Below are 26,100 nucleotides of genomic sequence, written 5' to 3'. Positions count from 1 at the left end.
GGCATTGGCACATTTAAATGCAAACTACACAGAGAGAGCTTTCCTAAAATCTAGGAAAGTGGAATGTCAAGAAGTCAACAAAACATGAAAAACTTAAAGTGCTAAAACAGAAGGCACTTCACAAAATTTCTTCACTGAAACAATTCATGTGTCAGTTTATATCCTTCATTTTGCAAATGGCAGTGAAAAACTGGACTAGAAGGACATTAAGAAAAATGTGGACAACTGGTGGCAGTAATGGTATAAAATTATATTTTAAGTGATAAGAGACCTAGGTCATTTATTTTGTAATCTTTTAAAAAGGCTGCTTAATAACAGGTTTGGGATGATAATAATGATGATATAACCACCCTCCCACCCCCCACAACAATTTTGTGACTCTAATTTTGTTCTGGGAAAAAAACAACCAAACCGAAAAACTTGCAAAGTCACTTTTTGCCCTGAAGAGATCAAAGCCCTTTTGTTCTTTTGGGTACAGTTTTGTGAAGTAAATAATTAAACAAAAGGAAAAAATACTCCCAGAGTCAGTGAACTAAAAAAGTTGTTACATTCATTATTTTAAACACTTAGGTTATGAAGAAATCATCTAGGATGTTATAGTATGTAGTTAGAGGTAGATAACAGGCCAAATAGTTCTTGTGGAACCTAATAATTTAGTATCTGTACATCAAAGAGATCACACACTCCTTCATTCTCATCCAGGTTAAAGTTGTAGTCATCAGCAGGGGTAGGAGAGAGCCGTAGAAGGGGAAACACTGTAAGAAAACACATTTAGATTTAAGGGGAACAAGAATTTCAGGATAAATGAGGGCAAAATATAAATACATCGCAAATGATACAGGTGAAATGAGGAAGCATATTTGGCACCAAGTGTAGTTCATGCTTACATAATACTTTAAAGCTTATAAAGCGTTTTCCCCTCACATTCTATGGCATGTCATATGATCTGTATTTGTAACAGGAACATGAATGACAAAATTTGTGAATCAGTTCTGTTTACTTGTTCTGTTGAGAAGGATGCACTGATTCCTTGCTATGAAATGGGAGGTTTGCATTTCAAATACTTTTTATTTCATGGACATGAATTATTTTTAAAGCAACACCTCCTGCTTCCCACCACCTTACCCCAGTTAACCTTGATGTGAACTTGCACTTGTGAGATTGTTCTTTTAACAAATGTTTTTACTAAAACAGACATGTGAGTGATCCACTAGTTCATATTGGTATCGGTTACCAACTTGGTATCTGCACCACCCACTCCCAGGTTGACATTAAATAGGAATTCGAGTGTGTAGGTAGCAGTATAACTGTAGCTGAAAAGGGCAATTGTTGAACTAGGGACCAGAGTCTCAAAGCCTTGACGGTTTTCACTGTTCTCTGGATGGCCAATAGAGAGGTATTAGTGTGAAATGTATCCACACGTCTATAGAGAGGCAGCATTGTACCATGGAAAGTGTTCTGCATCTAGAGTCAAGAGAACCCAAGGTCGAATTCCATCTTTACCACCCATGTGACCTTGGGCAGGTCAATATCTGGGTCTAAGTTTCTTCATGTGTAACACAAGTTTATACTAGAGGACCTCTAAAGTCCCTTCTAAGCTCCAAATCTGTGACCCTATGAAGTTTGTCACCTGTTATTTAAGTCCTGAAAGAAAATTAGAATGAGCAGAGACCAGTGCAAATTACATAGAATACAACACAAAAACTGCCTTTAACTTTTGTCCCAAGCTTTTAATCATCCAGTACTGAATAACCTGAAATGCTACGCTAATGATATGAAAGGGCAAGTGTGTTTCACTTTATTAAAAAGGAAAAAACATCCAGGAAGTAAAGTGATATCATAGTACCTCACATCTATGGAAGTACTGTGACTGAGTGAAAAGAGTCTTGGGAGTCAGGAAGAGGGACTGACCATGCCTCTGACCATGCTGGCTGTGTGACTGGGCAAGTCATTTTAACCACTAAGAATACAAGTTGCAGAAAAGGTAATCTGCATTGATAAAGGGGGTTGGTTTCCTGATCTAGGAGAAGTTGCAGTCACAGGTTCAGTCCCTATCTTACATTTGCATAGTAATTGATAATTTTGAAGTACTTGATTCAACAAAGGGCTGAATGTTTGAAGTATTTAAACTTGGAAAAATATTTTGATGTTCTTTTCCCTAACTTGTAGTGGGGCCCTTTATTGCTTAACAGGGAAATGAAAGAGCAAACTCAAATTTGGCAATGTGCCTCTAGAGTAAGCTTGGGAAGGGATTATTGACCCATGTGTTTCAGATTACCTATTGATGTCATTGACTCATGCTACTGCTATTCTCCATACCTTCAGTTCTTCAGGATGGAAACAGGGTTACACACAGGGTCAGCAAATGTGAGCAACATCCCTCACGGAATGCATACTCTTCCCTGATAACTGTTTCAAGTATTCTTGCCATATACCAAATATCTATATAGAATTAAAGTCCTCACATGCTTATCACTTAAAGAGCAATTAAATATTAATACATTCTCATGAATGGTCACAGCAAGTTAAACATTAATAATTCACAAGCTTTGGAATCATTCACTTCTACAGATCTACTTGAAAATAAGACGGTAGTAATGAGTTTAAGCTACTTACCATCTGAAGACATTAATTCATCAATGATATCACCACTAATAGATCCTGTCGGACAAAAGCATATGATGAAGGCTTTTTGTTACATTTCAATTTGTTATATCTCATTTAGTATCCAATGACAGTGAAAGATGGTTATTGATAACTAGATAACAGGTAGCCAAATCAGACACTCCATTATTATGCAAGGTTCAGATCCTGGAGCTTTGAGTTAAATGAGACTTGCTTTGTCCACTTGAGCTGGGAATGATGGTGCATTCCTGCAGTCCATTCTACTGGGGAGACTGAGGCAAGGTGGATCACTGGACCTTGGAAGCTCTGAGCTACAGTGAGCTAAGCTGATTGGGTGTGTACACAAAGTGTTGTACCAATATGATAACACGACACCGAGGATATGGGGGTTGGGGTAGGGAAACTAGGCTGCCTAAGTAGGAGCAAACCAGACCAGGCTGGAAACAGGTCAAAGCTTGTAGCCCTTGCCTACATGGAACAGACTCAGATTCAAAAGAAAAAAAAAACTTTTAAACAATGCAAGAATGTTTCATTATGTGTGGTGTTAAGCTGTGGATATTCCATTCCCCAAAATTCACTTGAACTTTGCTTCGTAGTTTTGTAATACACATTTCAAAGGAAAGCCTTTGCCACAGATATCTATGCCTAAATATCTGTATAACTCTTTGCTTATAAATCAGTAGATAAATGGGAAGTCAACAGTTTTGAGGATGATAGATTAGGGTTCTAGATGAAATGGAATTGAGGCATACATACTAGTTAGTGGCTGCCAAACCAGTAGATGAATACTTCCATCTGTGAACTTTGCACTTTCAGTTCTTACTAAAATGATATTTAATTCTACTTCACTTATAACCAGGTTAATCACATAAGTAATACTAATAAAGCAAAATAAAAGGCACTAGAGTTAAAACATGCATTAAAAGTAGTAAAAGTCAAATTATATCCTTCACTTTTTAACAGTTGACTATGACTATATTTCAATGATGTAAAGTAAAATACTCTTCTGATTGACATCCATGACATCTCCCTGGAAGAAAACTCAGAAGACTAAACTGAAAACAAAGTAAAGGATTATAAAGTATTGGCTAGTTCCGCTTCGGGAGATAGGTAGATAAACCTAATTTTCTTTAAAACCTAGCTTATACTTTCCTGACTTGTTAGGATCTCTCACCTTCAGACAGTAAAGATGATTTTTTTTTTCCATCTCTGGGTTAGAACTTTGTAAGCCTGGGTAAGTGGGGTAGGAACCACATCTGCTAAAGTTAACCTACAATATCATACTAAAGCAAATGGTGCAGCTAGTCTGAAAATTTGACTAGGTAACAAGTTTACCTAGAATGAGGTATATTTGTGTTGAAGAAAGTAATGACACCAGAAGAAAAATCAAAATAGAATACTAATTCTCATAGGAATCCAAATTTAGAGCTGGAAGGGAGGTTAGGTGGCTTGTCCAAGATTACACAGGTAGTAAGTATCAGAGGTTTGGAGCCCTGGTCCTTTGATGCTGAAGTCCACTGTTCTTCCCATTATATCAAACTACTCATATCAGCTAGCTAAGCAGCAGAATGGTATTGTATTAGATACACATCTAATCAACATCTCTAGATTTTTTCTTCTGAATGAAAGAAAAAGGGGGGGGGAGAAAGATATTACCTAGTAGTGCTCTAAATTTGAGACTGCTCTTGAAGTTCATCTTTTATTACCCAGTGCTAAGTGGGTGGAAAGTTGATGGTCTGGAATTTGCTGTTCCATCACCATCTCCTTGGGGAAACCTTGAAGCAAAGCACAGCTTCTTTTAGGACAAATTCCTACAGTTCTGCAGGTAGGATGTCTGGTTGGCACTACAAATTGTATAAAGGCCTAGGGAATAAGGAAAGGAGTGCTCTGAAAACTAGAAGCTATAAGGCTAAGATTCTCGTTTTAGAATTCAACCAAGAAAGATGCTATCCGCCCCCCCCTCCCCTGGCGCTCCCTCCTCCCCGGCCCAAGAATTGAGATTTGATTTGAATAGGTAAGAGGCAAAGAGGACATAGCAGAATACTTCCATCCAACACACTTCCATCAACTTTACGAAGGGACTTTTGTGCTCATCCAAAGTACCAAATTCTCATCAATCACAGCAATGGACCTTAGGGTCCTTAGCCGCGGTGTTCAAATAGTGGCATTTTCTATTCCAAAATAATACAGTAATGATTCAGTTATTCAGGAACTAATTAGATCTGGTTTATAGATTTCCACCATCTTTTTCCCTTTTCTCCTTCATTTCCTTGTCTGCCAACAACAGTAGTAGTATTCCTTCTACAATAGTATATCTCCATTGCTCTTAACCACTCCCACTAGTGGGTAGCTTGGGAAATAAGAAGAGATTAAATTCAAATTGCAAGCAGCAACATTTCTTAGAGGATAGAAGCTAATAGACTAAAATGACCTACATATTTCAGTCACGGATCCCCTTTCCCATTGTAAAATTAAAGAATTGGCTGTACCTTTCTCCTGTTTAAACATAAAGATAATGGGAAAAAAAAAACATAACAGGAGATTACAAAGATTTTTTTTTTAAGAGGTGAGGTTAAGGAAGATGCAGCAAGTTCTCATGGAATTTGCCAGTAAACCTTTAACCTCCCTGGGTGGAAATGGGAGGGGAGATCAGATTGCTGCTGCTCCTCGGCTTTTAAAACCAGGGTTGACTAGTCATTGTCTCTGTTAAAACTTACTCCCCAGGCTACTGGAGAGGAAAGCCTTTAAAATGCTCAGAAGCCCTTCTCTCTCCTCACCCCCCAACTAGAAAAACACCAAGAAGGGTTAAGGGACTATTTGTTTCACTTATTAAGTATGCACAATGTTAAGCCCTGGTGATTGGGTTCCCATCCCCACCACTCTACTTGAAACAGAATTCTTAAATATAACCAGTGACCTTCCAATCCTATAGGAAATCGAGGTACATTAATATCCCTTTCTGATTTCTCAATCAAAAATTTACAAATATTTCTTAATTTAAAACTCTCCACCTGAATCTGATTATTCCGGTCTTTTGTCAGCTCCTCTGAGTGCTCCCAAAGCACAGTTCTTGGCCCCTTTTAGTTCTCTCCTCAAAGAATTAATCAAGTGCAACTCATTACTCCATATCTATGAGCTCTAATTTGTGCAAGTCCTCAATCTAGCTATAGCCATGCCTTTACTCACACACACACTAGACCTGTACCTCTAAATACCTTTCTGCTGGATGCCCCAAAATCACCTCAAATTTAAAATGTCTAAAACTGAAGAAATTACTTTTTCCTGGAAAAACTGGCTCCATTTCCTGAATTCCCTTTTCTCCATTATTCTCCCAGCCAAGTACTCTTGAAACTTTGGAATCACTTTTGACTTCTCCCTTGCCAACCTCTCCTTCTCCAATGTCGCCCAAATATTTCCTCTCTTGTCCCATTACTATTGCGGAAAGGTGAAGAACCCTAATAATAGTCAAAACATATTTCAGGCTTTTATCAACTCAAAACTTGATGACTCCAAGAATGTGTCTAGTTTATCTCTAGCCTTGACATTCACTAATCCATCATATATTCTACTGCCAAAATAATGATCCCTAAACCCAGTTTTTATCATGTTAAAAATCCTTATGATTCTTCATTGCCTACAGAATCTTATCAAAACTCTTTAACCTAGCATTTGTGGCCCTTTAGAGACAAGTCCAAACATAATTTTCCAACTTTATTTTCTATTATTTTTTTCTGGGTTTGTTTTTTTTTGGCAAGGCAATTGGGGTTAAGTGACTTGCCCAAGGTCACACAGCTAGTACATGTGTCAAGTGTCTGAGACTGGATTTGAACTCAGGTCCTCCTGACTTCAGGGCCAGTGCTCTACTCACTGCGCCACCTAGCTGCCCCATTTTCTATTATTTTTAAACACAAAAACTTTGCATCTGACACTTAATAAATATTTGTTGAATAATTTCCAGCCCAAGTTTATCTACATGCTGTCCTTTGAATATGTTATGGGTATTCCCGCTTCCATTTTTTGCTTAAGCTATTCCCCCAGCCTGGAATGCCCTACCCCCATCCACTTTCTGCCTGGCCACATTCTAAGTATCTTTCAATACCTAGCTCACAGTACACTTCCTGAAAGCCTTCCCTGACCATCCCAGCCTATAGTGATCTCCACTTTCGAAATCATGCAATATCTACTGCTTGTACGCCCACTAGGCAACTAATACACACACATATATATACACACATACACATATGTAAATATACATATGTGTGTATGTATCTATGTCTATCTATCTGTAATTTTCCTGTTAGTTTTTCCCCACTGGATTCACTAATTGGTCTGTAAGCTCTTTGAGGGAAGAAAGGAAGAAACCATAACTCCTACTTTTTTGCTTCTCCTTCAGTGTAGTTCAAAAGCTGGCATGTAATTAGGCATTTAATAACACGTGGTCAATGAATGAAATGAAGCAAACAGAAGTAGAAGAAAGCAATTAGCTCCAAACTCCTGAGTTCTTTATAGTTTGGCTTTCCTAAAACCTATGAAGTATGTCTTTCTCATTTGAATTTTTTTTCTTTAACTTTCAGAATGTTAGAAACAATCCACACTTAAATGTAAATATAAACATGCATTCTATAGCCAGATATGTGATTTTTGGATTATGTACACAACTGTCTTATATTATATGTACTCCTCTGTTAGTAGAAATAACCAAGTATCAACTGTATTTTTAAATTTAGAAATCAAAAAAGATTTAGTGAATGCCAACTCTGTGTAGGGCAATATTTTGATACTATGGAAATTCTCTAGAACAAGGGAAAGGATGATAATGCCCTAGCCTTCACTTACCTATCCCCAATGAACTAACTCCAGCATCTTTGTTTATCATCCCATTAGGAAACTATTAGAAGCAAAATTTCCCAACTAGTAAGATCCCAAAGCATTTATCAACCACTAACACCTAAACCACGAAATCCCCAAATTATGTACCTAATTCTTTTTTTTGAAATATGAGTCTGAACCAAATATTTAAGTGAATAAAAAAGTGTTCAATCAAAGACAGACAAGGAGAACAGATAACTCTAGTGACCAGGGGTGGGGAACCTTCAGCCTCAAAGCCACATGTGGCCCACTAGGTCCTAAAGTGCAGCCCTTTGACTGAATCCAAACTTCATAGAACAAATTCCCTTAATAAAAGGATTTGTTCTGTAAAACTTGGACTCAAAGTCAAAAAGCCGCACCTAAGTACCTAGAAGGTCACATGTAGCCTTGAGGCTGCTGGTTCGCCACCCAGCATCACTTCTAGAATTAAAGCATGGAAGAGTCAAATTACATCTCTGAGGGAAGCTGCCATTTCTAAACCCAAAGGAGCTGAGTAAAACAAATTTGTGAAACATTCAAAATAATACGAAGGACTCAATAACCTTCTTCGCTCTTTCCAAGATGGTTGAGGTTCTTAATTGCTACTTGCTTTGAACTCAGATCTCAATAGTTTTGAGTGTTCCTAAAGATTTCACGCAATTGAGGAAAAAAGAATTGCCTTTGTATTTCTCTTTATGGAGTTTGAGGATAAATAAAATGTAAACTTAGGAAGGGAAGAATAACTTGGGTAACAATCACCTTTCTTTTACTCTGAATTTCTACAATAGCTATACAAAGTCTAAGCTATTGTGTGACTGCTTACATATTAACTTGATTTGGTCTCTACTTGGATGAAGCATATAATTCCTCCCCCAAATAAACTGTAAACTCCTTGAAACAGAGTCTGCCTCTAATGATTATTTTGTACTTTTCACAGTGAGCATGAGAAGGTATTTAATAAAATACTTATCAAATAAATATTTGGTATAATGCCTTATATAATTTAAATAATGAATTAGTTTTACCATAACTGACAAATTAAGGTAATTACCATGCTTTTTGATGCCTCTCTTCCTCCTCTTTCCTTACCTTAAAAAACAACAACAAAACCCAAAGCCTCCAAACTTACCTGAGGGTGTGTCTGGAACTGGTGTCTGCTGGAGATGTTGACCTCTGGTAAGGGTGTGTTGTTCAGGCAGATTCTGGGTCTCTGTATTAGGTTTCTGTGGAGTCACTGGAGAAGAGACTTGAGAAGGAGGTTGTGTGAGGTCATCAGGTGGAGGAACAGGAAAAACCACAGGCTTAGAGGAACTGGATTCTTTATTAATGAGTAGCACGTGGATAGGTCCTGAGTGACTCTTTAAATTGATCTGGTATTTCTTTTGTCCATTCTGGCCCTTTGAAGTTGAAATGATTTTGTTTTAAAACAAAATTTAAAAAATTTTAAATTATTTATTATCTTGCAACTTGCTCTTGTAATAAAAGAAAAGAGCATACCAGCAGTCAATAGGAGATTGATATTAATATTGTTTTCAGAAAGAGATGAGGTGGGGAATTAGGTGAAATATATTTAGTAACATGGCAACTTTCCCAGAAGGGATAAGTACCCATTTTTCACAATACCCTAACATATACAAAATACAACAAAGCTAGAAGGAATTATAACTAAGTTCAAGACAAGAAAAAAATGAATTTTGCCAAGTCAGTTAAAGTTAGGGCTGTGTGCAGAATACAGAATTAAGTGCTACCATAATAAAGTCTAGAGCTAAAAAGTTGCCTTATACTATTACAAAAGATTATGAGCTCTAGAATGTGGAATTCTGCCAACTGTTACATCTCTAATATTAATAATCCTAACTCACCTGATGTATTCATGCTCTTAAAACAAAACATATACAGTCTAATCCCCCCTTTATAATTATGTATATACTTCACCTTTTTTTCAGACAAGTCCAAACTTTATTTAAAGTTACCAAACAAATCACAATGAAAAAATAAAATATACTTCATCTTCAATGAGGGTTGTTTTATCACAAATCAAACTTTTTCTCTCATTGAAACCACAAAGACAACTAGTTTTCTTAAAGTTATAAATATGAAACCTTTCAATTTACATGTATGCTATACGTATTTCTACATATTTATCTTGAGAATTAAAAAGCTAGATATTATGACTTAATGTAGGCTAATTAAATTTGAAGAGAATATGAGTTAAGCCATATAATTTCATTTTTACTTTTTACAAAGTTTAACCTATCTTGGAATAGATTCAAAGGAAAAATCAAATTTGCCATAGGGAGCACCACAGTGAATAGAGCACAAGGCCTAAAATTAGGAAGACCTGAATTCCCACCCGCCCCAAATGGTAAACATAGCTTTATTTCCCAGGAGTTCACCTTTTTTCTCTCCTCCTTTCACCCTGTAAACTCCCACCTCTCCACCACCCTTCCCCCAGCCCTCAGCCCAGGTATGTAGTGCAGGCCCTCAGAATGGTCCCTTGGCAGAGAGCCTACCGCACTCATTGCCCAGGAGTTGCTGCTGCCTGAGACTGAAGCTCCAAGGAAATCAGCAATGGGTTCAGAGGAGAGACCCCCAATTTTTGCCACAACTGTTGCTGTACAGGCAGCAGAGTATCTCTGGGGAGACTTGGATAAGAAATAGTACAACTCTCAGGAGTGGGGCTCTCCATGGTTCTTGGGGCATTACAGTTTGAGGTGCTAACTTTACTATCTTCTACCAAGTGATCTTTTCCAGGGTCACTGTGGCTTGGGCCTGAGCCCACTTGAGTGCTCCATTTTCTATAGGAACTAGCCATGTGAGTCTGCAGCCTTTCACAAGGGCAGGTGGCTTAGCTCCTCAGAGAGGGACATGAGCAGATGTACAGATAAGTGACAGACAGTTATTAGCTGTATGACCCTGGGCAAGTCACTTAACTAACCTGTCTGATTCAGGTTTTTTCATCTGTAAAATGGGGATAATAACAGCACTTAACTCCTAAGGTCTTGTGAAGATCAAATGAGATAATACTTTATATATAAAGACTTAGCACAGTGAGTGGAACAGATAGAAGCTAGATCAATGTTAGGAATCACTATCATTATTGTTATTATTGTTGTTAATATTATTTAGGCTAATATGTTGTTATGCAAATTTGTTATTTCTCCCCCCTTGTCCAGGATTTTCATATCTTTTATTGACTTGATTATTTTATGAACTCTTTAGTTAATTCCTCATATCATTGCTGATTTCCTGATATTCACTTTTGGAAGAAAAAAATTATATTGATAAGTTTCTTTGTAGTCAAATAGTAAGTGACTTTTATTCACTTCCCCCAAAAATCTGATCTTTAATTTAGTATTTATGGAAACAACGCAGACATGCAGACATTTCAGTTAACTGGAAAAGAGAGACTTTATAAATGCTAAGTTCACATTCTGCTAAAAAAAATTTTTTTGTCCTTTCAGAGATATTACATTGCATTCATACATACCATTTCAGGAATAGGTACCTCCAGCTGTGTACCAGAAGGTGCTTGAATTGCAAGAAGTGTATCTCCTAGGTAAAAATATAAATAGATTAAAAAAAATTTTAGGTCCCATTAATCATGTGTGTATGTATATGTGTATATATATATATATATATATATATATATATATATATATATATATATATATATATATATATATACACACACACACACACACACATATATATATACACACACATACACATATATATACACACATATATACATACACATACATATATACACACATACATATACGTACTCATTTAATTCCAAAAAGTTACTACATGCATTGAGCTCTTACTCACTAGCAAAAATAAACAGTCTTGCTTTCCAGGAAAGGGTCGATAATAGATGCCTGTTGTCCAAGTACCACCCTAGCTAAATAGAGACTCTTAAAAATCCCCTAAGTCAGATGAGGTTGGGATCTAACTCACTGCCTCACTCAACCACACACATGAAATCACAGATCTCAGAGTTATTTAAACATTATGTAGTTCCAGACTTATAGGAGTACAACCAAAAACACTTTTTACAGAAATGAAGACTTAATAATTAGAGAGATATTAATCATTCTTGGTTTCAGTTGTTGTTTTTCAGGTGTGTTCTACTCTGTAACTCCTTTTGAGGCTTTCTTGGCAAAGATACAGGAGTAGTTTGCCACTTCCTTCTCCAGTTCATTTTATAGATGAGGAAACTGAGGCAATAGAGTTAAATGACTTACCCAGGGATCTCACAGCTAGTGTCTGAGGCTAAATTTGAACTCAAGAAGATGAGTCTTCCTGACTCCAGACCTATCACTCTATCCACTCACTGCGCCACCTAGCTGCCATCGCTCATAGCTGGACTGTGCTAATAGATTATACCTAAGTTAATTTACAAATATAGTACTATATCAAATTACGGAGGGGTAACTTTACATAACTAGACAGAATAACAAAAGGACTTATTTGGAGGAACAAAGCATAAGAATCTCAGGGGAAATAAGAAATAAAAAGTAAAAATGAAGTGGACCTAGCAGTAGCCATCAAAACTAACTGAAAGTTAGTCAGTGGAATAGATTCAACAAACAAGACATAAAAACAACCAAACTATTATCATAGTATTCGGTAAACCCACAGACACTAACTACCAGGGTAAGGACCACCTATCTGGCAAAACCTCCTGGGAAGACCGGACGTCTGGCAGAAACTAGGCTGATCTCACATAAAGCACCCCAACAAACTCCAAATAGACATAAATGGTCAAAATGTAAATAAATAAAAAAGGAGGTACCTTTTACAACTATGGCTAGGGAAACAATTCTTAAGTGAGCAAGGATAGAGGTGATCATAAAATATAAAATGAACAATTCTTATTAGAGTGAGAGACAACCTGACATGCAGAATAGGGTATTTGATGTGAAGTTTGTAAGAGCTGGTTTCAAATCTTTCCTCAGAGATTTATTACTAGCTTGTGTTTGTCCTTTGTTTTTGAAGAGAACCATGGCATCAGCGAAATGATGACATGACTTGCATTTGACTTTGAGTGAGGGAGGGCTGTGCAAGGTCACCAGCTTCACTTTTTCCTCCAGAGCCATCCAGATCCAGTGACCAGATGTTAATCAGGGTGACTGGAGATGGCCCAGGATGCAATGGGAGACCTGGCCCTTTTAGGCTAAGGCCTTTTCAGGTGCTCACATAAAATGAGGTAACACCCATTCAGTAAATAGGCCTCTTTAAGAAGTGAATCAAGGGATGGCCCCTTCTTCTCCTCTCTAGAGGATGGCAAATTTTGATGGCCAGAAGCTGGCCACTTAACTTGGGGATTACTGGCTAAATTTCCTCCCTAATTTGCTAATTTCCTCTCTCTCTCTCTCTCTCTCCATAGACTGGACCACAATAGGTCCCTGCCCAAGCTCTACTTGTATGGAATATACAAATGGAATATGGAATATATGGAGGGCCCAAAATACAATGCCTGTATTTTGGGCTCTCCTGCCTTAGCGTGAATGTCAATGGTAACTGTTTCTCTTTGGAAAAGAAACCCTGAGTGTCCTCCCCTCCCAGCTTGATTTTTTTCTCTTTTACTAGCTACAGGATCTTGGAAAAGCCACATAGCTAGTAGGTTTTAGTTTCCTCATATGTAAAATGAGGGAGGTTGAAGTTGGGAGCCCTCTAAGAGTCCTTCCCACGCTAAATCTATGAATATAAAATGGAAAAGCCTTTATACAATCAAAATAAGTATAGCTGGAATTTGGACACTGAAAGACTTCAGAACTTTCATCAATGTAATTCATGACCAATAATGAATTTAGAAAACTGAAGAAGCATTCCTACCTGTTAATAGAGAGGTGATTGCAATGAGAGGTACAGAATGATACATGCATTTTCAGAAATGGCCAATGTGTTTTCTTTTGCTTAACTATACTTGTTATAATCTATTTAGTAGATGTTTTGCAGTAGGTGGATAGTAATGGAGATGCATAAAAAAGAAAAAGGCATCCATAAACATTGAGAATACACAGAAGACAGCATCTCTGAAAGAAACACAGACAAGCAGGGTAGCTTTGGTACTATTAAATACAATTTAATCTACACTTTAAAAAATACCAATTGTATGTTTTAGATACAATTAATTCTTTTACTTTTTGCAACGGACACATTTGTGCTTGCTGGTGTTTGAAATTTATAAGGGAAATTTTCAATTAAAAATAGATATAGATGGGACAGCTGATGCCTGGATAACAGGAAACATTGACTTTAAGTGAATTCTTAACTGAGTTACTTTGGAGCTTTATTTTAAGCTGCATTATTTCTTCAAATAATATTTGAGCTGCTGATGAACAAGATTTTCTGTGATATTTCTGTCACTTTCCCTTACAAACTCTGAAGCTACGATGGTGGGTAAAGAACTGTAAGCTAAATATTTAATTTCTTATACGACCTTAGGGAATAAGTTGAATCCCATTTGCTGGTAGATTGTTTAGTGAAAAACAACATGCCAAAATCTATATGTAAAAACAATGCTACTGCTATGTCACCAACAGGACATCTACTTCAAGCCATGTCAACTAGTTATGGTGACAATACAATGACACATTCATACTTTTTCCTGGTCCTTCCCTTATGACCAATGGCATATATTTGCTGGATAAGAGGATAGAGTTAGAGATGACTACATCAAAGCAAAACTCAGGAAAGGACTGAACTCATGATCTTGACCTCATCAGCATTATATTGCTAACCAAGACAACCAGTCCCAGAAAGGTATTAATGTAAGATCCCATGTAAAAATGGCTGCATTCTGTCATTAGATACAGACTGCCTTAATATCACTGACATTAAAGAGGAAAGGTTATTATGATAACTATTGGAAATAGACAAGTTAGTTGGATTTGGGTCAGTGTTTTTTAGGTATTAGAAAAGAGAAAGGATGGAATAGAGAACTTTAAACAACCTAACTCATATCTTTTCTATATTAAGTGTTCAGGAGTGAATAAGATGTTCCAAACTCAGCAGTAGTAATATTAGGTTTCATGAGTTTAGGGGTTTTTGTTGATTGCTATTAATTTTTATAATTTCTTGACTGAAGAGAGATCTTCGTTTATTACAAAGGAAGATAGCCACATTTAATAGATGAAACAGTGGGGCATGAGACCTTGTTTGTAATTTCAAATTATTCAATGACATAACCTTGAGTACAAACCATTTAATCTTTTCAGGGGGCTCTATTCTCTCCTTTGCTCAATGGAGATAAGACTGCTTGTCCCCATCTGCCAGAGGATAATAAAAACTAGTAAGAGAATGGATGTGGAAGAGAGAGCAAAATATAAGGGATCACATAAAGCCAAGGCACCACAGTGGTTACAAGGAAAGTTTTGGTAAACTACAGTACTATATAAATGTGAACTATTATCATTCGGTGAGCCAAAAGTCTCTATATGGCTATTGTAAAATGACGGCTCTGGGGACTTCTGAATCACTCCTTATTAAAGAAGGCATCCCTAGGCAGACTCAGAAATTCAATTCAATAAGTACTTATTAAGTGCTTACTATGAACAAACGCACTGTGCTCAGTCCTGCGGATACACAGGAAAAATGGAAACAAATCTACTATCAGTACTTACCATTAAAACAATTACAGATATCTTCATGAGTTATATAAGAAAATGTACTGTCAGCACAGGTCAAGAAAAACACTGTAGTATTCTTCATGTAACTTATATCTTGCAACAAGATTTCCCCCGTCAAAGAACTCAACTTTTAAAAACAATTTTTGCTATCTTGGGGTGGGGGAAGGGGAGAGATGGCGAGAAAATGTGGAGCTCAAAATCTTATGGAAGTGAATGTTGAAAACTAAAAATAAATAAATTTTTTAAAAAAACAACTTACTTCTCCCTACAAATTCAGAAATGCTGTCTACCTAGCATGCTAGTCCCCACTTCATCATCCAACTTGTATGTAGAAGCACATGTTTAAATCATTTTTTCCTATAATGCAAAATGAAAGTATTTATTTAGGCAAAGTTATTTTTAATTCAAAGTTTTCTAAGTGAAGAGATTTCATTTTTGACTTTGAAAGGGATTTAGATTTACCAGGCACTAGGGAAGAGAAGGTAGACAATGTTGTGCAGAAGTATCAAGGGTACAAATAAGCTAAAACAGCTAAGTCTTTGGAGTGACAAGAGGGTAGAGAGTGCCAGCAGATGCAATCTTGTTGGCTGGGTGGTTGTGACAATGCCCTTGAAGATCAAGTCTTGTTCACAGTCATGATCAAGTTGATCAAACCATCATGATCAAATTGTTGAATGTTCAAAATAAATACTGGGTGTTCACGGGTTTGTTTATAAAACCTATACTATTAGAACTAAAGAGTACTTGATGAAGCTCCAGAGTGGTCATTTTAGAACAGATTAAACACCTATTGAAAATGTAATGTTCAATAAAACTTTAGAAAAGTCCTAGGACCTGCAGGGTAAGAATTTGGGCTGGGTGTATTTCAATAAACTTTTAGGTTTCATGTCATGGAAGACAACCATGTCCTCCACAAAATTACCCTCAAAAGGTGGTACAGATTTGGGGAACATGTCAAGCACAGACTAGTGGCTAGTTGAAGTTTTCAATTATAATTTTCAAGAACTTAAGATAGGTGCTGAATTTTGACAGTTTTGACTTGATTTTCTCCAATTTTTCCTGTGTATAGCTTGTTTGTACCTAGTTGTTGGCATGTTTTCTCCACTTTAGACTGTAAGCTCCTTGAGAGCTGGGGCTGCCTTTTGTCTTTCTTTGTAGCCCCAGCATTGGCACAGTATTTGACACATAATAGGTGCCTGATAAATACTTACTAACTGTCTAATTTTAGGATACTTAACATAATTATTTAACAACACCTTTTATATTATAGCAGCTAGGCCCATCATTCCTCTTTGGCACACATTTAGCTTACATCCCAAGAGGCAACTTTAGCATAGTGGAAAGAACATTGGCCTTGGGCTCAGATGGCTTGGATTTCAGTCCTGGTCCTGACAACTATTAGCTATGTGACTGTGAACAAGACTTGGTTTCATCATCCATAAAAGACCCTTACCATACTTCAAAAGGTTATTGTCCACAAAGCATTCTGTAAACTCTATAAAGTACTATAAATTTGAGAAGGTAATTCACTCTTGTGGTTGCAGTAACAGCATGTGCAACTTTTAAAAACTGGTGATCCATTCTGGTTGGATGATAGAGGTGGGAGAGATGGAAAATAGAAGAGGGCGCAAGGAAACACACAATTAAAAGATTGTTTTTTTGAAGAAACGGGTCTTTCCTTGCTGCTGCTTCTTTTTCCAACCTTTTTAAAACTGAAGTTTTGACTTGCCAGTGTATAAGATAAAGTCATTCAAAAGCTAATTTATTCAGCCAGACATTATCTTTGCAAATTGGCAAGTCAAAACTTAAAATTTAAAAAACAGGTGTCTGAACAAATTACTAAAGAGTATTGTAAATCTCAGTTTTCACCAAAAAGACCTACCTTCTGAAAATAACCTGCACTTGAATGTAGTTCTGCTATATATACATATACACAAAGCTGTAGTTTGGTTATAAGGTATTCAGATAAAAGGATATCTGTTGTTAATGGAGTCATCCATAACATTTTTGATGCTTTGCTGAAGCCATAATTTCTGTTGATCAAGTTCTCTCTCTTTTAGCTCCAGATCCTCAATTTCTGCTTTGAGATATCTCAGTCTATCAATAACTTCCTTTGTATTACATCCAGCACCTACACCTCTGAAAAATACAGAATTAATGTCCATTAGGTTAACTTCAATTAATTCCATTAATAAAATGATTAACTGAGTCATAAACCAATGATAATAGTTTATACCATAGTATGATAAAAATCAAAAGTCAAATTCACAAAAGCATTAGAATGTATAATGGAAAACTATGGATCTGAATATATTTACTTTAAAAATCCTTCAGTGAAGAGCTGATATGCTCTAAGCTCTCAATTTGCTTTGCAATAGCAGGTTAGACTTAGCTCCCATTCTAAGGGGATTAGTTACTGAGCTACCAACCAAAAGGATCTCATAACAAAGCCTTGCACAGAGTAGGCACACAGTAAATATTTGCTGAATTAAACACACTCTGACAGCATGAAATCCATAGATACTTTTGTAGAAAGACTCCAGTGCACTGGAAAAATCCATGTATCCTTACTTGTTTTTTATTGGAATCCTGGCTAAAAATTAGGGAGGCCAAAGGGATAATTCTGATTGCTGTCATTTTTTTTTATGTGAAATATTCAAACTAATTATTGTATTACATAAGCTTCAATATATACTCATTAGCAAAATTTCCATATTGGCTAATATACATTGTAGGAGATTTCCATATTTCCCAATAATTCTTATGAGTGCTAACAGTTTCTGAAATAACTTTACTTTGGATAGTTATTCTTATTTGAGATGCTAGAACTCTTCCTAAGAATACTAACCATAGTATTGATCAGGGAGAGGGGAAAGGCCTATCCCTTGGAAATGGACACTGATTAGAAATTGATTACATGTTAAATATTTCAACTTTAATATCTGGACCTGTGATTTCATTGCTGAGAGAGTGCTCTTCTCTCCAAAGTGGATCACAATCCCTCTATGCCTAAATGGTATGCTTTCCAATTGTACCCAGCTTGGTAACAAACCAATGTGTACTTAGGAAGACTGGTAGTCAAAGAGACATAAAATCCATCACTAAGCCCATTCTTAAACCCTTCTCAGGACAGCAGGACCTGGTAGAGCTTGCATTCCACTGACATAGTACTTTGAAAGCCCAGGGTCATCTACATGCTATGATGAGGCAATGAAGAGAGACTTTGGTCCTACTTTTTTAAGGGGTCTAGAACTGGCACTTTACTAGGGGCTGGGGAACTTCTAGAGTGGAAACTCCTTCCAGTGATACAAAAGGGCAACCCATCTGGTAACTTATTGTCCTAGAGAATTTCCTGGGGATAATGAGAAGGATTGTGACCGGTCCAGGGTCACATAGCTAGCATGTGTAGATATAGGACTCCAATCCAAGCCTTCCAAATTCCAAGGCTGGCTTTTTATCTATTATGCCATGCTGGCTCTACAAGTTAAATGAACTAAATAAATGAGCCTATCAAATCATGGGATCCAACAATTATGTATTTGAGTACTTACTACATTTAAGATGGCTAACAAAGATAAAAAAATCCTATCCAATGAGTTTATAAAATTTCAGTTGGGCAAATCATATATACCTAAAAAAAATAACAGTATCAGGATGTACTTAAAAAAAAAATAAAAACTTGACCTCTGATTTCTTTGATGTAGATAGTTCCCTGGTGAGGAAACTCCCTCTTCCAATGACATTCAGCAACTGCTTTATAATTTATAATCTTAAGTGCTTTGCCCCAAGTCACACAAACAGTGTATCAAAGGTAGAGACTGTACCCAGTTCATCATCATTCTGAGATTTAGTTCTCTGTGCACCACACCATTCTGCCTTTCATAAGGGTGTATGTATCTTTATGTCAAATGAGTGGGACAAAAAATATATGCTACAGAAAGAAGTTCAGAGGTGGAAAAGAGCACCATCAGCTACAACAGTGAGGAAACTCTTCACAGGGTTGAACTTGAGTTTTGTCTTGAAAGATGATGAGGACTTAGAGACAGAGAAGAGAAAAGGGCATTCTGAGTGAGGCAAATGGTATTTGCAGGGAAGAGGCAGGATTATGGAATGTATATTTGAAGGTCAGAGAGTAACTGGTCTAGCCAGGGTAGCAGTCCATGCTGAAGAGTGGTATACAATAGCGTGGTACATGGGATGTTCAGGAATGTAGCTTGGGACCAAATTTTGGAGATATGAGGAAAAAAGAATCAAAATTTCAGACTATAACAATAGTCTATAACTTACTTCCACTGGATACTATTTTTGGACTTTTTTTCAATTAAATCAATTCCTTCCAAAACATTGGTAATATCATAAATTCTTCTCTTTTGCCTGACAGCCAAAGTATCTGCAGCCTGTTTTTTTAAATAGGAAAAAAAAAGATAAAGAACAACTTGTATTTTAAGGTAAAAATAGTTGATTATTAAGATCACAGTATGAATACAATCCCAAATTTAATCCAATGGCTCAACATACTCAAGTCATCCCCTACTAACAAGATACTAAAGAAACATTTACTTTATGGCCAACGGTTGTTGAGAAGAAAAAGATGAGATCTCATCATTACAAAGCACATAAAGACAAAATAAAATTTCAGAAGTCTCCTTACTACTTTAGGAAAATATTTCTTCACCTGATGAACAGAATTCCTCTCTACCTTGCTTCTCCAACTGATGAGACAAGATCTAATTTTAGAAGTCAGTTGTAGTTACTGAAGGTAATTCACATTAAAGAGGGCAAAATTAGAACTTTCCATCTAAATGCTTTTTTTGGTTAAAAACACAGAGAAAAATCCTGGGCACCAGACATTATTTGTATTGTCTTAATGTATGTCATCTTCCTATTTGATGTTTTAAAACAAAGCAAAAACAACAGTGAAAAGCCAATGCAAAACACACATAATTTTAGTGGAGACTTTGAGTCAGGAAGACCGTAGTCCAAATCAAGCCTCAGACACTTAGTAGTTTTGCGACCCTGGGCACATCACTTAACCTCGCTCTGCTTTGGTTTCCTCACCTATAAAATGGGAATAATAGCACCTACTTCTCTGGGTTGTTGTGAAGTTAAAACGAGATAATATAGTGTTTTGAAAACCTCAAGTGCTATAAGATGCTAGTTATTATTATAAAGAAATCAAGATCTAAGCACAGAATTACTCTATGTATATGAGAGTTCAGTAATTTCAAAATTGTGTCTGACTCTTTGTGATCCCTTTTAGGGTTTTCTTGGAAAAGATATTGGAGTGGTTTGCCATTTCTTTCTTCAGTTCATTTTACAGATAAGGATACTGAGGCAAACAGGGTTAAGTGACTTGACTAGGGTCACACAGCTAGTCTGATGCCAGATTTGAATTTAGGAAGATGAGTCTTCCTGACTCCAGACCCAACATTCTATCCACTGTGCCCCTACTGGCCCAATTTCATGGTAGAAATGATCAAAAATTTTAACTTTAAATTCTTTGGAGTTTTATGATCAATTTCAAACTTATAAGCAGTAATATCTTTAATCTGTCTGATCAATTCTCAATAATATTCCCAATAGCTCTTAACTGGAACTTAAGTGAAAAGAAGGCATTACTCTATAGTAGAAATTAAAGTTTACTTTGGGTCCAAGTCAAATGAGAAATAAACACAATTTTTCAATTAAAAAACAATTTTTAACATTTTGAACAATTTTGAGTTCCAAATTCTCTTCCTCCCTCCTCTTTCCCCTTGTTGAGAACACAAGTAATTTGATATAGGTTATACATGTGCAGTCATGCAAAACATTTCCACTATCAGTCATGTTGTGAAAGAAAACACTATGCTTTTTGGGCATAGTTCCAAACTGTTCTACAGAATGGGTTGGATCAGTTCACAACTCCACCAAGAGTATATTAATGTCTCAATTTTCCCACATCCCCTCCAACATCTATCACTTTCCTTTTCTGTCATATTAATCAATCTAATAGGTATAAGGTGGTACCTGAGAATTGCTTTAATTTGCATTTTTCTAATCAACAGTGATTTAGGGCATTTTTTCATATGGCTATAATCAGATTTTATTACTTTGTTTGAAAACTGCCTGTTCATATCTTTTGACCATTTATCAATTGGGGAATGGCTCTTCCTTCTATAAAATTGCCTCAGTTCTCTATATGCTTGAGAAATAAGGCCTTTATCAGAGAATCTTGCTGAAAATTTTTTTCATAGTTATGATTACTGTTATTTCCTTCCATCCTATTTCCCCCGTTTATTTTACTGTCTTTCCTTTCACCCTGTCCATCCTCAAAAGTGTTTTGCTTCTGACTACCGCCTCCCCCAACTGGCCCTCCCTTCCATCACCCCCTCCCTATTTCTTTCTCCTCCAACTTTCCTGTAGGGCAAGAGAAATTTCTATATCCAACTGAGCACATATATTATTCTCTTTTTGAGTCAATTCTGATGAGAATAAGGATCAAAAGTTCCCCACCACATCTCTCACCTCCTCCTTCACTGTAAAATCTCTTTTGTACCTCTTTCTTGTGAGATAATTTACCCCATTTTACCTCTCCCTTTCATCTTCTCACAAAGCACTCCTCTTTCTCACCCTTTGCTTTCTTTTTTTTAGATATCACTCCACCATATTCAACTCACACCCATGCCATCTAATGCCCTCTGTCTATGTATACTCCTTCTAACTGCTCTAATAATGAGAAAGTTCTTAAGAGTTACAAGTATCAACTTCCCACGTAGGAATGTAAACAGTTTAATTAACCTTTACTGAGTCTCATATGATTTCTCTTTCCTGTTTACCTTTATATGCTTCTTGAGTCACCTTGTATTTGTAAGTCAAAGTTTTTATTCAGCTCTGGTCTTTTCATCAGGAACGTTTGAAAGTCCTCTATTTTATTGAATATCCAATTTTTTCCCTGAAGGATATACTCACTTTTGCTGGGTAGATAATTCTTAGTTATAATCCTAGCTCCTTTGCCCTCTGGAATATTATATTCCACACCCTCCAATACTTTAATATAGAAGCTGCTGTATCTTATGTCATCCTGACTGTGGGTCCACGATACTTGAATTGTTTCTTTCTGGCTGCTTGAAAATATTTTCTCCTTGACCTGGGAACTCTGGAATTGGGCTATAATATTCCTAGGAGTTTTCATTTTGGGACTTCTTTCAGGAGCTGGTCAGTGGACTCTCTCAATTTCTGTTTTACCCTCTGGATCTAGAATATCAGTGCAGTTTTCCTTGATAATTTCTTGAAAGATGATGTGTAGGCTCTTTTTTGTTTTTTTTATCATGGCTTTCAGGCAGTCCAATAAAATTCTCCAATTATCTCTCCTTGATCTATTTTCCAGGTCAGTTGTTTTTCCAATGAGCTATTTTTCATTTTTTTTTTATTCTTTTGATTTTTTTTTATTTATTTCATGGAGTTATTAAATTCCACTAGCCCAATTCTAATTTTTAAAGAATTATTTTCTCTAGTGAGTTTTTATACCTCCTTTTTAATTTGGCCAATTCTACATTTTAAGGAATTCTTTTCTTCAGTTAATTTTTGTAGATCTCTTTTTCCCACATTTGGCTAATTCTGCTCTTTAATGAGATCTTCTCTTCATTGGATTTTTGTTCCTTTTTCTTTCTTTCTTTTTTTTTTTTTACCATTTGGCCTATTCTGTTTTTTAAGGTATTATTTTCTTTAGTATTTTATGTGCCTTCTTTAACATGCTATTGACTCATTTTTTTGTGTGATTTTCTTGCATCACTCTCATTTCTATTTCTTTCTCCAATTTTTCCTCTACCTCTATTACTTGATCTTTAAAATCCTTTTTGAACTCTTCTAGAAATTCATTTTGGGCCTGAGACCAATTCACATTTTTCTTCGAGGCTTTGGATAGAGCAGTTTTGACTTTGTTGCATTCTTCTGATTTTGTGTTCTCATCTTCCCTGTCACCATGGTAACTTTCTATGGTCAGGCTCTTTTTCTGTTGTTTGATTATTTTTCTAGTCTATTTCTTGGCTTAAAGGTGAGCTCTGCTCTGGGGTGAGGGGACACTGTCCCAAGCTTCAGTTTTTTATGCTGCAGTTTTTAGTGTTAGTTCTGGGGTCTATAAGCTTTCAGTGTTTCCAAGGTGGTATGATCTAAGGAGAGGTGTGTTTATTCTTGGCCTATGCTCTGTTCTGTGAGCAACCACAAGTACTCTTTTCTAATCTGGAATTGTGACCAGGGTCCCCATTCCCCTGTGGCCACAAACTCTGATATGCTAATACTCTTCCTCTCCCTGGAAGTATGACTCAGACCCAAGTATGGGTAATGCAACAGAGTCCTGCTCCCAGTTCCAAAGGAACCTCTGTAATCTCCTGCCCAGTTGTCTGACTCCCTTACTGTCTGTGCGCTAAGAACTCTGGAAGCAGCTGCTGACACTACAGATTCAGTTGCCCCCAAGACCTGCTCCTGGTTTGCTGGGGTGCCACCTATACTGGTGTAGCCTGTGCTCTACTCTCACCCTGGTGCAACAGACCTTTCCTGCTAACCTTCTAAGTTGTCTTGGGCTGGAAAACTGTTTTACTTGTCCTTTTGTGGGTTCTGCCACTCCAGAATTTGTTTTGAGGAATTATTTAAAGCTGCATGGAGGGGAATCTGGGAGAGGTCAGGGAAGTCCCTGCCTTTTTTCTGCCATCATGGCTCAGCCCTGCATTTTTTTTTAATTTTTAAGGAAAGAAAAACAAAGGGAATTATGAAGATAAGTAGTAGTATATTGCCCTATGGCCAGAGCCAGAGCCAGCATAGGGTGACTGGGGGGCTGTCTTAGCCTGTGTTACCTCCTTCAAAAGGCCTTTTCTAATCTCCCCAGTTGTTAAGCACTTTTACAAAGGGATTTTGTAAAGCCCCTCATCACTATGCATTTATTATTTTGCCATCTATGCAGTATTTATTTCTCTTCAAATAGGTTTTATCTCCCAGTAGAACATAATCTCCTGAGGACTAAGAACATCCCACTTTCATCTTTTGTATACCAAGCAAAGTGCCTGGAACACTGTAGACACTTGAGTTTTTCTGACAGAATGATTAACAAGAGCCTATGATCCTAGGAGTGGAGGGAAAAAAACAGAGAAAAAGATATTTCTAGTCTCTGTACCCCATTCGGCAATCGCAGTTTTTAATATAATGGTGGGGGGAAGGCAAGGTCATAATTGATTTTTTTTTAGGGCCAAAGCTTAATTCTCTTGATGTTTCTTTCAACCTTGAGTATTTTCAATGGACAATTTTGGCTAAATAGCTCATTTCCTACTCTGTTTGATACAGTTTTAAGGGGCAACATTGGCCTACTATAAAGTGATCTGTATAAAATTCCCTCCTCTGGTTACTTGCCTCTAAACAGGAGCTCTTAAAAAGGTTACACAAAGCTCTCTAAGCAGTTGTTCTTATGTACACAATACAAAAGCTGTAAACACCATAGCAACAGTTTGCCAGTTTGGATATTAAAACATGCATTTTAATGAATCACTGCAAATTCTATTTATCCTTGCCTTGCTTCACAAAGGGTTATGGGTTCTTTTATTTTCACCTTAAAAAGTCAGAAGAGCATATCAATTTTATATTTCTTACTGTTTAGTAATACCAATTTTTGAAAATTTCAGTGCTACAACTCAATTCAGCATTGTCTCTTCAATAGTATTCATATCTTGTTTATAGCCCCACAATTAAGCTTCTCAACAGCACAGCAACATTCAAATGCCCAGCAGGCCAAAATCCTTTTAGACTTGGAATCTTGAGGGATTGTCCAATTTCTTTTATACTGGAACTGTGTTCAGCTCACTAGCACGCCTTCATATAGAGGCACAGTGGATAGAGCACTGGGCTTGGGTTAGGTTTCAAAGAATATTAAATGCTAAACAAAGGAATCCATATTTGATCTAAGAGGTAATAAGAAGCCACTGATCAAAATCCAACTATGACTTATCAGGTAAGTTCTAGGAAATTATTGGAATTATTTGTCTGGAACTACAGTTTTTTAAATGCCATGGACAGGACTGAACCCAGGTTTTCCTGACCTGAAGCCCAACACTCTATTCTTTTCGCTACATCACAGGACCATAGATTCACAGTTGGAAGGGACCTTGAAGGGCCATACAAATACCACCATCTCATTTTATAGAAGAAAGTAAACCCATCTTGCCTATGAAAGATTATTTATTTCTTTTTTAAAAAGGCTAATTCATTGAAATGACAAGATGATTATCTAGCAACCTCTTTCATTAATATAGAATGATACTTTGAGAAATATCATCTAAAAGATTCTCTGTTGCAAAACAGGGATTATCATCATCTGATAGTCAACACATAAGTATGTAATTTGTAACTAGAATTACTGTAGGGACTTGGGAGGCTCATAAAAGTTACAAAGTCTTTGCCCTAAAACATACAGCATACTAGAGAAAATAGGATACAAACAAGAATACACAGCATCACAATAGAAACAAACACTAAATACAGCTATACAGAGATAAACACAAAAATGATTAGGAATTACAGTATTATATAATTACAGTAACTGGGTGATGAGATATAATTAGAAAGAAAAGTAGTTTGAATAAATTGGTAAGAGTGGATTAGAGAAAATGGAGGCAGAGGGTAAATATATATAGACAGCTCATTCATGATATTTGGCAGTGAAAGTGAGACAAAGAAGGGCACCTAAAGGGGACATAAGGTAGTATACAATACCTCTTTTCTTCTCTTACTACATGCAAAACAGCACAAGAGGGCCGAGCATCAGGTTGTTTCATTTCCAAATCCTGCTGTCTAGAAATCTGATTTCTTAGTGGCACATACATGTTTTCTTGAATGAAACAATCTATATATTGTATGGATTTAACTGTTGAGAGATTTTACCTATATTTTTGTTTAAGATATGTTAATATAACAAATACACGGGGCAGCTAAATGGTGCAGTGAGTAGAGCACCGGCCCTGGAATC

General features: G+C 36.6%; 1 protein-coding gene across 1 annotated transcript in view; it reads right to left on the bottom strand.

Moving 5' to 3' along the window:
- Positions 1–343: 343 nt before the first annotated feature.
- LOC118834848 (transcription factor E2F5) overlaps positions 344–26,100 on the bottom strand; it is a 36,707-nt gene continuing 10,950 nt past the window's right edge. The window contains exons 2-8 of the mRNA XM_036742287.1: positions 19,401–19,510; positions 17,091–17,252; positions 15,108–15,151; positions 10,964–11,028; positions 8,603–8,870; positions 2,617–2,661; positions 344–755 (exon numbers count right to left, since the gene is read on the bottom strand). Of these exons, the coding sequence (XP_036598182.1) occupies positions 646–755; positions 2,617–2,661; positions 8,603–8,870; positions 10,964–11,028; positions 15,108–15,151; positions 17,091–17,252; positions 19,401–19,510 (804 nt within the window). The 3' untranslated portion in view covers positions 344–645. The remainder of the gene's footprint in view (positions 756–2,616; positions 2,662–8,602; positions 8,871–10,963; positions 11,029–15,107; positions 15,152–17,090; positions 17,253–19,400; positions 19,511–26,100) is intronic.

Source organism: Trichosurus vulpecula, chromosome 1 (assembly GCF_011100635.1).
Source record: "Trichosurus vulpecula isolate mTriVul1 chromosome 1, mTriVul1.pri, whole genome shotgun sequence".
Lineage (NCBI taxonomy): Eukaryota > Metazoa > Chordata > Mammalia > Diprotodontia > Phalangeridae > Trichosurus > Trichosurus vulpecula.
Note: the sequence above shows the minus strand (reverse complement) of the source record. Positions and strands in the feature narration are given on the sequence as shown.